This window comes from Bombus flavifrons, chromosome 11, assembly GCF_040668555.2.
Source record: "Bombus flavifrons isolate JBK064 chromosome 11, iyBomFlav1_principal, whole genome shotgun sequence".
NCBI classification, from domain to species: domain Eukaryota; kingdom Metazoa; phylum Arthropoda; class Insecta; order Hymenoptera; family Apidae; genus Bombus; species Bombus flavifrons.
The window spans coordinates 1,302,917-1,317,030 of NC_138452.1; the positions used below are offsets into that span (position 1 = coordinate 1,302,917).

The 14,114-nt window shown below is 38.3% G+C and overlaps 1 protein-coding gene across 22 annotated transcripts in view; it reads right to left on the minus strand.

The window, feature by feature from the left end:
- Positions 1–14,114, minus strand: part of dlg1 (MAGUK family member discs large 1) — a 539,916-nt gene that overhangs the window by 126,715 nt on the left and 399,087 nt on the right. For all 22 annotated transcript variants that reach the window (XM_069122833.1, XM_069122830.1, XM_069122828.1 and 19 more), the window contains one exon: positions 12,463–12,498. In XM_069122833.1, the coding sequence (XP_068978934.1) occupies positions 12,463–12,498 (36 nt within the window). The remainder of the gene's footprint in view (positions 1–12,462; positions 12,499–14,114) is intronic.

Here is a 14,114-nt window from a genome sequence, read left to right on the forward strand (position 1 = left end):
TAATGGTCGCCAGGCTACAGACTACAGGGTATAAAAGACAAAGCAAAAAGGTCAGTAGATGAAAGCGAGACGACAGAGGAAATAAGAGAAAGATCGTGATGTCTGGCACGAAACGTATAGAGCTAGCAGCCTGCCGTGAAACACTCCATTCAATGGCGTTTGGTCCTCAGCTGGGGGTGGAAAGAAGTTCTTAGGATATGGGAGCAACGTGTGCAAGTTATACGATTCAACATTCGGTGCACACAGCTCGAGCCGAGGTTTGCGGAGCAACCTCCATTTCCAACCACCTCCGGAAGGTCGGTCGACATAGATCTGCGTTTGACGAGAATAAGAGGAACGTCAAAGATAGCGGTTCTCAACCTAAGAAGCCGATATTGTTTCTCTGCAATTCCGCTTATTTTATTATCAATTGTCCTTAATTTCGTGAGTCACTATATATTTAATTTCAATCAAGATACGTGACCATTTTTTTATGTGATATATTCGAATTTCGACAGAATAAAACAAAATTAAAATACAAACTTTTATTCGACTGTTTCTCGTAACGTTAAATTGCTTACTGACACTAATTATAAAAGTATTCAAACGACGTGCGCTACATCAGCAAAAACACAGCTGTTCGAAGAGATATATCGAAGTACGTAATCCACACACGTGGCGAACTGTGTTAAGTGTCCTCGTCGATTCAAAAACTCGATACGCATCGGAGGTTTACGCGACTGATCTATAAAGGATTGGCAGGCTGTTTCGAGGATGTATCGTACGTAAAGTCTGGAACTATCACGTATTTTGCTCGAAGGTCGTACCGATATCCAATTACGGGATGTGTGTGATATGCACACAATATATGATCGACGCGTACGCAACACATCGATGATCTTACATAAGAACGTCATACTCTCACGCATTGCTTAGAGGACGCGTCACAACACCATAGCGAGAAGAGGAAATGCATACACACATGTCCGATCGAGATAGAGTCACTTTAATTGTCAATTGGTTGTTAATCCACGTCAATTATCACAAACTTGTTTATCGCAATACTTTAGTTATATACGTGTGAACGTGTCAACTAGAACGGAATGACCTTGGAAACATTATCGAGTATAGCTACACAAGCGAATTAAATGACCTCCGAGTATATTGTATCGTATAAGCACATCGCTCGAAAGGATCGCGAAGCCAATTTTCCGGATTATAAGGGATAATTCTCTGAGATTAACTGGAATGGAACGAGGAACTTCTATAGAGTGTACATAATCAATGTTATAGGAAATTTTTATGATATATGCTGTTATGATTCTACTTTTTTTTATTTATACAAATGTATGTTTTTGGAATCATTTGAAAAATAAGATAAATTTTTAAAAGAAAAATCTACTAACGGAGAATTAACAAGGAATTTACGTAAAACAGATGTTTACTTGTTTAACGAACGCGAAGATCTAAATATTGACTAAGACACAGCTTCTACCTAGAATTCTACCTTAAAATTGTTTCGGTGTTCGCAAACTGTGTACCTTTGAAAAGCTTACGTCAAACCACAATGTCCAGGTTGACTTAGGACCGACGAAGCTGCCCGAACGTGTCGAAATCAGCTGCCAATGTAAACTGCGTGCTTACGACGCCCGGTAAAGCTTTCTAACACACCGCTGATTTTGTGAGAGAAAACAAACGCAGGCCGTACAGGATTTTAATCGAACTTACCCGCCTTCGAAAGGAAAATTTATGGTCGGTTTAGAAGAGATTCATCGATCGTCTACACTCCACACCACCATCATAAATCTTAAGAAAATTTACGGAAAATCAGAGAATATCTAATGAAATGCCACGAAATCGCAGTAAAATTGCCTTTATCAATTTATCGATACCTTTGCCTTCATTTGATATTATGATTCGTTAGGTATCGAAGTTAAGTGCAGGTTGAAATATAATTTAAGATTCTTCTAAAGATTTTCCGATATAGAGGAACATGGAAAGAGGAAAATATGCCTCGCCGTGTCTGCAAAGTCATTCAGTGCAAAGGAAGCAGTACAACTACATTGTTTACGGTCTACGGTTTCTCTTCTCTTTACCGCAAACAGTCTTGGAACCTCCCGAAGTTATTCCACGTTTCCTTATCGTATAAAACGTTCGAGAAATCAAGGAGAAAAATGGTCCACCGAGTTTCGACGGTAATTCCTTCACAATTCTCTAACATCGCAACCTTTTCCCTCCCCATCTTCATCCTCCAGCATCCTTTTTTCTCCTGCTTTCTCGCCTTTCGCTTTCTACCTTTTGGAAACACGACGGTTCGTTTCCTACCATAAAAAGAGCAGATACGATTTTCGAGAGGATCGTGTGTTCAGGAAACGATACTCTCTATCGAACGAAAGCGATATTACACGAATCGCCTAGTGTAATTCCCTTTAAAAATTAATAACGGAATAGAGTAAATATAATATAGAATATGAAATAGGAGAAATATAAAATATAGAAAAATTTGATTTTCGGTATAATGAAATTTTGCAAATTATTAGATATTAAATAATATATAAAAGTTATCGGAATTTTCAGAGTTAATTAGATAAATGAAAGTCAGTTGGATGATTGGAATGGATTTATACAAATCAATTCCACGTGATAGCCGTGTAAATTCATCGGTACATCATTTAGTCGAAGTTTTTACATGACCATTTAGCAAAAGATATATGCACTCACATAAATGTATATACGTGTACTGTTGAAGGAAACATTCAACTTAATTTCACGGTCTACCATCTATCCGCAATAAATGAATTCGAGTCGCGTTAGTTTTTTTTTCACCGCATTACCTATATAGCACTCACGAATAGTTCTTACTCAAGATTAATGTCGTATTTGTTACGCTCGCAACGCGTATAATTTTATGTGCTAGAACTATAACTACTCCGCGATATTACTGTAATACATGATATCACTGAATATGTAACTGAGCTTATTACTTCAGCAGGCTAGTGTTTTAATATTAAAACCAAACTTAAAATTCACACATATATGAAAATTCCTCTTTACGATTACGTATTAATTGCAGCAATAACCGTATAATATGATGACTTTTTTCTTTCAAAGTTTCACTTACATAACCTTCTTTGACTTCACATCTTTAGCTTACACAGAGACGCCAAATATTCGAATCAATAAAATATTTTCCGATATCTTTTTCTCAAAACACAATGTTCAAACGTTTTTATACGAGGCTCGAAACGATGGTGGGCGTCGATCCCAGACGACAATTGATGATATATACATACTTAGATAACCATCCAAAATGGAAGTAGCTGACGAGAAATTCATAAAACCGCGTTTCATATGTGACTCACCGTGTCTAGGTTGAATAGACTCGAGACCTTCTTCAGGAACCCGTCCTGCGACTTCTTCTTTCTTCTGGTGGTCATCCTTCTCGCCAATCGATCGCCGTTTGATGTAAATTAATCCGATTAATCCAGACACTTCAGGCAGCGTCGAGCCACATATTTTTCTCGTGGAACTCGGAAAACCACACTTTACCGAAACAAGAAGCAGAGTTTATGACAAAATCGACCCGTTTTGTACGATCTGTTTATGCGAGAGGAATCGTGGCAAAAGTAAAATTCGTTCCTCAAATTATTAAAAATCTATCGTAAATTATACGTAATAAAAGTTAAAATGATATATTATTTCTGTTGCGTATATCTATTTATTCGACAAACTTCAAGCCCAAATTCTTTACTGCGGTATTTCATTTTCGTGTAGATATTGATTCAAAGCTAATAGGTTACACTATATTTAGACTGCCGTAAATATATAACATAGTATGCAATTAGAAATGATTGGGTTTCGATAATATTGTATCCTTTTCCCTGCAAAAGGTTCTGCACGAAAGTTTATCGTACCGGTGCAACGTGAAAGTGTCTCGACCACTTGAAAACTCAATCTAACGAGGAAACACGAAACCCGTTGCATAGACCGGTAATTTTATATGCGTCAAATACATCATAGATTCGAAATCGCGATTACAGCGACACGGAGTCGTATTATAACTCCCCCAGCGGCCTATTTCCTGCGAGCCCGTGCCGCATTTATATCTCACGCAAGTGCAACCTAATTGATAAAAGCCAGGGACATAGCCCGTCCTACTTAGATCGGTTAACCCGAATCGCTTGGCAAATAACGCGGGAAACTATTTCTCTATGATTGCCATGTGTTATTGCTAAACCTTATGTAATACGTAATCAGTGGCATCGATAAATCATCGCGTATGTACAAACACGTAAGGTATGCAAACTCATAAAAGTTCTCATACGAGCGGAACGAAGCGAAGACAGTCTACTTAATACGTATATTTGTTATAGAAAAAATATTTAAAAAGAGATAAAAACTAAATTATCTATAGAAGGTATAATTAATTCTTTACTTATAAATCATCGCTTAAATAAAACCAACAAAGTTTAAATTTTAACGATAAAATGGCTCGACCATTCGAATCGCGCGCCACCTGTTTTGAAATCGATCGAAATCGATTTCCGATATTCATGAAAGAAACGGCGCATAAAAGAGAAGAAACAAATGCTACTACGATTTCTTCTGAATCATAGAGTTTACAAATACATGAACAACTCACGCTACCGCGTATTCCCAAAAGCTAAGTACGAGAAAAGGTTAGTAGATGCTCTGTAAAGAGAATGCACTCTTCAGTTCGACCGGTGAACTGCACGCCCTGGGCGATCGATCAGTGAAAGTATGGAGTACAAAGTGGCACACAATCCTCGTCTGACTTGATATCTGCCGATATATGTAATTCACATATTTTTCCGAGCACAAAGCAAAAAGCGATTCTATGTTCACACAAAAACCATGTACATATGTACAAAAGGTTCCCTCTTTACATAGTAGGCATGTACAACTCTACACATTCGTATACTACGTGTGTGTACACACGAGTACGCTTATATTGTAAACAGGTTGTCCGTCCGTCTCACTCTAGTGCGCGCTAAGCGTACTCCTGTCCAGCGTACCGTGACGAATGACGACGCGGATAAGGAAACTCACGATTGCGGGCCTCCGATTTCCACGTGGACATGCGCTTCACGCACACACTATTGGTTGTTATTCGTTCATCTTTGCGAAGAACTAAAAATCTTGAATTATTTTTGGCACGAACGCCTCATTCGAAAAGAAAGCAGCAATGAAACGTCAATCATATACTGAGAAACGAAATGTACTGTTATATCTGGCGTCCTTCGCGCGTATCGCTTATTTGTCACATAATGGCAAGAAACGTAACATAGACTTTCAACTATTTCGTTTCTAAGAATATCTTTAGTTCAATTCGATGTCGTTATATACGAAGAATGATGCCCGTTAAAAACAAAAAACATTCAAATTTCTCAATTGCCACGTGTTCCTGCCGCACTGCCCGCCAAAAAAATTTAGAAATGAAACCTCCTATCTAGACACGCAAACGTCACTTTACCTTAGGAATGAAGATCACTGATTCACACGGAGCACATTAAGGCAATAACGAGCAAACGCATTTACCTACACGAACACTGCACTCTTATCCAGCGTTAGTTGAAAATCACCACGTATCAGGACGCCCCTGCACGTACGATTCTCGCATTCCATGAGAAACACGGACGCACTCACACAGACATGAAACAGGTTGCTCCTCGCTCATCCGTTTCACTCCAGAACGAATTTCTACCGCCAAGCGGACCACGATATTTTCTCGAGCCAGCACGTAGGACGAACGAAGAAACAAAGGACGGGATTGAACGCAAATGTCAATATGTACACTACAGCTTTTTCACCAGATAAACGGATTGCATTCCTCGTACGTACAGGTACCTTCACATCCACCTCTTTTCTTTATTTATTCGTGCCTAACGACTTCTTTCCTTTTTCGTTCGTGCTCCGTTCATATGCCTTAAAATCAACACCGGTGGCGCGACAGAGGTTAGAAATTGTACTCTAGCAAAGTCTATCGGAATGTTGTCAAACGATGAACGCCAGATGTTTCGGCGTTCCTCGGGCGAGTCAGTTTCCGCAATAGTTCGTACAGGTTTGCGTGACACGGTTATACGGCTGTACTATAACTCCGATTAAAATCACTGACGCACCGGTTGGGAGGTTAGGTCGCTACGGACGCCTCCTCCTCCGCCTCTCTGGCCGCTTTCTCTCTCTCACTCTTCGATTACGATTGCACTCGCAGAAGGAACGCGCGGCGTCGGAACAACGAAATGTTTTTCCCGCCACGTGATATACGCACAATCTCCGCGATACCGATCGAACACAGCCAGTTAGAAATCAAACGACCGACCGAAAATAGTATGACCGTGTACGCAAAGAAGTGAAACGTCAAGAGCCCCCGTACGCTTTACCGAGCTGGCCGTGGACGGGCCTCTTTGCTTGCTGACGTCATCGCTTGCCCGCCGGCATGAACTTCGTTGCACGCACGGAGAGTGCCGAGCCGAATACCACCGGATTCGCACGAACCTGCACGATCGTCCTCGCCAGAACTGTGAGTTGGGCGTTATCCAAATATATCAACTTTTATTTCAATTATTATTTTTCAACCTGTATAAAGTAGATTTGTTCGTTTTTAATCAACGTTTATTTGACTAACATGCGTTCCAAATGAATAACTGCTACATTAAAACTCGTCGAATACAATAACAAAATTTAATTACAAAATTCCATTGTGTCCGATTTCGAATTGCTTTTAACCAAAATTTATTTGAGGTACATTCTATTTTAGTAAATTCGAGTTTATATATTATTAAACAATTAATAATTTGATAGAATTCTAAAATTACTTGTCTGTTTTTTAAACAACATTTTTCGAATGTATATGTTTTTAGAAACAATAAGTGTTGTTTTAGTTATAATTGAGTTAATAAATTTTTATTCCATTAGCGCAGATTTGTATTTCTGTGCGAGTTGATATCTCATAATTTTTTATCCACTATTTCGAATAAAAAGTGGCCAACTCTACACGAAAGTATTCGCGTTCTCTACCGCGTGCCTCTCGTTCTCCCTCTCGTTTCCTCTTATATTTTGCTTCCTCTCGCCCAGAATGTACTAACCATACAGAAGACGTTCGTTTCTTCGGTGACGCTGCGCCGTTTCGTGCCAGGCTGATCGCGCGAGGTCGTGCGGCTTTTTCGTGATTGGGGGAAGTTGAGGTAGATAGGAAGATATCGCTTCGGGCACGGTCGTAATGATAGACAGTTTACATGAATTTCGGGAGCTACCTGTTTGATTATGCTCTTGCCTATCGTCATTGTATACCTACTAAATATTTTTCTTGATATTTCTATACCGAAATTATAATTGTATGGTATATAAATTGTTAAAACAAATTATTGAAATGAATAAAACATTACGATAGACTTACTTATAGAAATAAAGTTTTAAAGATACAGAAATTCTTAACATTCCAAGCAGTCGAGATGTCGCAATCCGATAGAAAAAGCGTTGTCTTGTTTGGGAAATAAAAGTGTAATTAAATACGTTTGCGTTCGTGGAAATGCTCCTTTCGCTTTCAACGACACCCATAATTGGTGAAAAGTTCTGTTATCGCTATTCCATCAGGTTCGATGGAATTTAAATGGAATTGCTCGTCTCCAGGAATCCTCGAGTTCGAAGTCGACCCCGAAGACCATGTGACACTGTCTGCGAATCAGGAAACTCGTTTCAATCTAATCTCTCTAAAAAAAAAACGTGATTCTTGTTTGACTCAGCGCACACGTTCGGAGGTAGAGGAATTCCTTCTCAATAAAAATATTCGTACAGAGTAGGATCTTCTCGGATTCTTCCAACTCCTTTTCGTAAACTTTGATAAAAAAAAAGACCAAATACCCGATCTGAACGCACAATAACCGCATCCGAGCTGTAGAAGAAACCTGTTTTTTTCTATGAGCCGTCACTTTGAAATCCAACGACCTAGGATTAGATATGTTTACAGGAGTACAGATGCATCGTGATTTTGTTTCAATGCATCACCGTTTTCACGCGTCTGAATGGATATGAAAAAAGTAGTAACCCTCCGGCTTTTTAACGACTACTTGAACTCTTTCTAATCATTCGCGAAAAATAAATATGCTCAAAGGCCGAAAGCGGTCAACGCATTCATATCTGACGATCCTTTTCCCTCGAATGCCCCGAGCTATGTGACCTGGAAACTTGAACGAAACCTTTAGAATTTCTGGGGAGGCAATTTCACCGATGGTGTATCTTGCGTGCTGCCGTATGCAACTGTGCCACCGACACGCGGAGTACGTTGCGGAACAATGGCAACGCTTAATGCCGTCTGACTGACTGCAATTTGCATTTCTCTAACCGGCATCTCTACCTCTGCGAATAGGCCCCGCCGAAATCGCGTCAATGCATCGAAGCCCGCTTAATGTTTCCGTAATGCTCCGCTATGCATTCCTTTGAACCGATTTCCGACCAAAACTACATTCAAACCGAAAATTGCGTAGAAACGGGTACAACTTCCGTTCTGAAAATTGGCCGGCTGCATATTGATTTGATGATACATGTATGTAGGTACCTTTATTATTTTGCTTCCGAACGATCAATATAATTTTTCAATTCAATACATTAAATGTGGTAGAGATTAAAAGATTTCTTCGAGATAACTAAGTAAAGAGATCAAGTGATGATACGATTGACTCGTCGATGACTTGCTCGTCGATGCTGGCATGAAACTTTTATTTGATACTTTCTTCGCAATCTTTGTAAATGTGTTAATTTGTAACATAGAATTCGTATTACTAAATTAATAAAATATTAATGTACAGGTGAAACACAATATAATTGGAATTAGAACTGTAAGTGACACCTATGTGTTGTAGCAGCTATATTCTGCAAACTCTGTCGATAAGCTGTTTAACGTGCACCAAACTTTGTTGTACAGTACCTTTTGCAAAGATAGGAATTGGAAACTAACTGTAACTAATTATAAATCTACGCAATATTCGCGTTTCATAAAGTACACCATTCTTAAAAAATGATTTATTTTACATTAACTTCACAAATGCAGTTCGTAACTTCCTATAGCATTAATTTTGCATTCTAAACGATCATTTGTGTGAAAAAAAAAATGGGAGAATGGAAGGATTGTGAGAAAAAAAACAATACCAATGCAAAACAATTGATTTCGTGTTTTATTGCGTCGAACATAATGGAATCCAAAGGAAAATGCCGAAGAGGATGCTGGAGCTTAATTAGCGTGTGTCGGGAACCGAACGTCACGAGATCCATTTCTTTCTCGTATTTTTCAGAATTTTGTTTGTCTGCGGTTGAATCTCAGCAGTCTCCGCCTTCCGTATGACCCTAGTAATGAGAGAAAAAAAACACACACACAGAGAAGGATAGGAAGTTAGCTGCCGAACACCCTAGGCCCTAGGCTAATCTCTTATAACTGGAGTGGCTCATTTGCAGCGGGAGTCGCAATGCTCATCGAGGAATAAAAAAGAGACCGAAGAAAAAGGGATAAGTAGAGAGTAATGTGTATACGAGAAAAGGGCAGGCAGTAAATAAGGGAGAAAGAAAGCGGAGATAAAGCTGGGCAGGAGGGTGAGTTAGGGTAATTGGCACCAAGCCCTTTTTCCCGTGTTAGTAACCGCGATACACCGAGAGAAGGGAATTTTGATTCATTTAATATCTTGAACAGGAACGAAGCCCCTTTGCTGGAATAATAAATGCGTCGTGTATTTATATACGAAGCCATTACTCCAAGAGTCGCAAAAGTCTCGTCGAGTTTCCTTATTTAATATTTACAAGACGTTAAATGTTTAACATTCATTAGAAAATAACGACTTCCTTGTTAAGTGAAAATTATTAGATTGTTAACATGAAGAGAGTTTAAATATTGAAGTAAAATGAAATAGCCTGGAAAACGAATCATCTTAACGCCTGACGAACCGCAAACTTCTTACACCGATGAAAGGAGGTTTTAGCGATCTCTCGGCAAACTTTGATACCTACTCGTTACAATGCAAATATGTATCGGACAATATGTTCGGCTTGTCCATGGTGCATTACATTCATTCTCATAAAAGCGATTTCATTCGGATTCGGTATAACTCAACGTGGCAATCCGGTGTGCACGAGCATTCTACAATTCCCACAGGAATTCACGTCGGCAAATCGTGGCGAGATTTTTTTTGACGTATTTTAGCAGTGGGAACCCTTCGACGAACGTCCTTTATCGTAGATCAAGGGAATTATTTAAGATCTACATGGCGAGATTTTGTAATATTTTATAAAAGATAATTTCGTGATAACAGAGTCGATGCTACTAAATTTCACGTTAAAAGGATGAAACGATGAAGAAAGGTTTGTCTGAACGATTTATCTTAAGAGAATTTTCATGAAGCGAAGAGAAGAAGAATCTCGACACAAAATTGTCCGTCGTGAACAAAGGAAAAGGGAAGAGCGATCTGCTTTGTATCGTTACAAAAGAGAATAAAGCCGGCTGGAGGATGGCGTAGTGGGTGACATATTGTGAATATTCGAAACAAGAAGATGGGAGTCGAAATAGATCCTCTCTAGAGAAGCGACTATTGAAAAACGGTATACGTGGTTCGTTCGAGGGTTTATATCAGAAACCATCGATCAGAACTTACCTCTTCGAGATATTCTTGAACGGTGTATAGATCTCGAATATTGAAATTTAAAGAGCGTCATTGGTTTAAATATAAATCTTCTCTGGTGCCTTTAAACCGTTTCATAAAAATTTAGAAGTAATTTAATTGCATTAATTACATTAAACAAATGAAACTTCCATAAAATCTTGAATAAATATTTACGCCAAGAAATTGATTTAAAGTTACAATTAGTAGCTCGGCTGTAACGAATGAAATTGATCAAACAATAAAATCGATTAGTCATTTGTTTCCGTGAATGTTCTGACACGGTTAACAAATCTTCTTTCGGAGATAAATCTCGGAGGAGCATTACGCGAATGGGTGAATAGTCGAACTCCTTAACAAAGAGTTCCCTTACAGAGCACGCAGTCTATAGCAGTATCAAGGTTTAACGAATCTTTTTAAATTCACGGAGCGCGTCCCCTAACCATTTGGTCTCGCAGTTTTCTTCAGTTTCCTTCCTCTTACTCTTTACCCATACTACCACAGTTTTTCCACTCTCGTAGTCCAAGTCTGTATCGGCGTATCAGCAAGGGGCGTAACCCTAAGGCAAGAGTAAACCCGATTAGACGGTACACTAAATCTCATTCGACCAGCCTTCATTGTTAAGTGCTTCTACCGTCTTTCATTCCTCGTAAAAAGCGTTCCATGGTTGTCGCCATGCGACGCTCTGTCTCGCGGAAATATTCTCGTATTTCAGTTCTCCCAGAAACTTTTATACCCTCCGACTCTTTTGTTGTATGGTAGTCGATATTAACGGACATTAGCCATGGGCGAATTAATAAACTTTAATTAAACGATTATTCTATCAATTACGAATCTCATTTAGGATTTTCATATTACGCGTATCAATATTTCTAATAAATTAAACGATTTTATCTTAAAATTTTCCTTTAAAAACTCCAATGTATTTAAGAACAACAATCAGGTGCAGTAATGAAGTATATTCAATTATCGCATCACGTTAATGAATTTACCAATAAACATGGTAATGTATCAATATGTATACCGATGTTTGAAAAATGTGGACATGAATACCGCGGATTTTAGCGCTACGATAGGAGAGCATTGGTTAATATCTAAGACGTACACGAGAGATTTCCCGGATTGATAAATATTTTCATAAGTACTAGCACAACATCGACTAATCGTTAGTACTTAACGAGGAACGTTGCAACGCTGATGCACTAGTCGTTGAAACCATCGCATCATTAAAAACCGCAATGCCCTTAATAACTAAGAGATAAACTGCAAGTTGCAGCTACGTAATCAGGTGGTAAGAATTCGAATCGTATGTATCACTGTCATGTAAATTGGTTTCATTCTCTCCGCGTACTCTCTTTTAATCGTTTCTGTGCTACCCTTGCCGATACCACTGGGAATGCTACGTGATACATGCGGCAAGTACGACTTCCTCTGTCGAAAATACATTTTCATACATCGAACCATTTAAATTCAATTATCGTTCTTCAAAATATAGTAAATACCATCCGAAAATGAATAATTATAGACCACGTCATTTTTACTATCAAATGTACAATTTTCTTGTTAATTTCGTTAAAACATGCACAAAATTCGACAAAAATTTACTACAGTCTCATTAGGCCTTTTAAGTTAGAATAGAATAAAACAACTAAAAAATTAACGATATATGATAAGTAAAAAAGAACAATTGAACTAGTAGTGAGGTATAGGTAGTAGAGCAGAGTAATTAAAGCGCATGATAACAGAAGAAAAGAAAGAATAAAGCAGCATGCTTAGAGCAAAAGCAAAGCAACGTTTGTAGTTGTAAGCGATGAATGCTCACCTGGTCCCCGTCGTGTCCTTGCCAGCTGTCGTGACTCTGCAATGGAAGGAATAATATGAGTACGAATTGTAAAGCTGTGTTCTATTAACTTATTAAAGAAAATAGTACATGGAAAAACTTTGTTCGAGTAACTGTATGTATCTCATTCTTGTCCCATATGAAAAAGAGAAGAAAATATCGTTGGAGATTGCAATATCGGTAAATACTTCAGCGGGCAAGCATTACTGCCAAATTTCGCAGTGTGTTCATGCCAAATGTTCTGAAACGTATTTTATTTGCGGTAGGACAAAGAGTTGGCGTGGTATCCACCTGTGAACCGACCACATCGTCATCCAATTTTCCACTCCACTATCTCGTCCCTACAGAGATTTATATCCCGAAATTTAGTCTATGATCATTCGCGTGATTGCATCTACGAAAAAAGCCGAGAGAAACGAACTGCATTGTCGACGAGAGAAAAAATTTAATCAAATCATTCTTTTTGCCAATTCGTGAAAATAAATTGACATTCGAGGACAAACAACAATATAATAAATACAAATGAATGTATTCAATATTTTATAATATATTTTTCTAGAAATTGAAGAAACCAATTATTATAAACAAAATTCGTTTCGCTGCTAAAAACAGCTTTTTCACGTGTTATTTCAATTACACGTGTTATGATAGGTAATCATTTTTTCTATTCAGATAAACATGATTTTACCCGGAAGGTAATTCTGTTACGGTTCATTAAATCGGTGTAAATAACATCAGAAACCATATAGACAGCTATTTTATCGGATGTAGAGGTCAACCAATACCGGAAGTATAGACGGCGGTCGCTGGGTTAATGTTCAACCGCCATGTTAGATTTATGGTGGCAATATAGGCGTCGCGGAACACGTTGAGCATTGCGTTCGTGTGCTACAAACAGATTCAACCTAGCATTCATTATGACACATATCCGATATGTGTTGAGAATTTTCAAAGATTTCATATGGTGTATTACGTTTTAACGTACAACTTTCACAAGATTTAAACTCATAGTCAAGATATTAGGATGATAATTTACGACAGCAAATGTGAGAAATATAGTAATAAATTAAGCAAATTGTACGGAATAAATGTAAAAGATATGAGTTGAAGAAGTATACTGGAAAGACCGGAAACTTTGGATACCTTAAGAGCCAAAAAATCCGGAGGACTCTGAGGACCGCGCAGACTCCAAGGATACCGAAGTACTCAAAGATCCCGAAACTTCTGAACACTCATCTAGAAGCTTCAAGATCCTGGAGGCTTCGTAGAACCTTGTATGGATTAGGTGAAATTCTGCGTGCATTACGTGACATACATTACTGAATTTTTATTAGATTCTTTAAAAGCTCCCATATCACGATCGTATACATATTTACTGTCACTAATATCGAACTACAAAAATTTAGCATCATTTGTGTTGTATAATATCTCACATGTTGGGAGATAGAGAAACACTGCAGTTTATGTTGAATTAGACGGATATGGAGTATATCGGAGAATATCGAGTCTGACGATTTCGAATTACCTCTGCCGTGTTTACTAACTACTGGTATCAGATTCTATTATTTCAAACGATTAATATATAACAAACTTACGTACAAAATAACTTCTGTTAGTTATTAGTAATATCTATT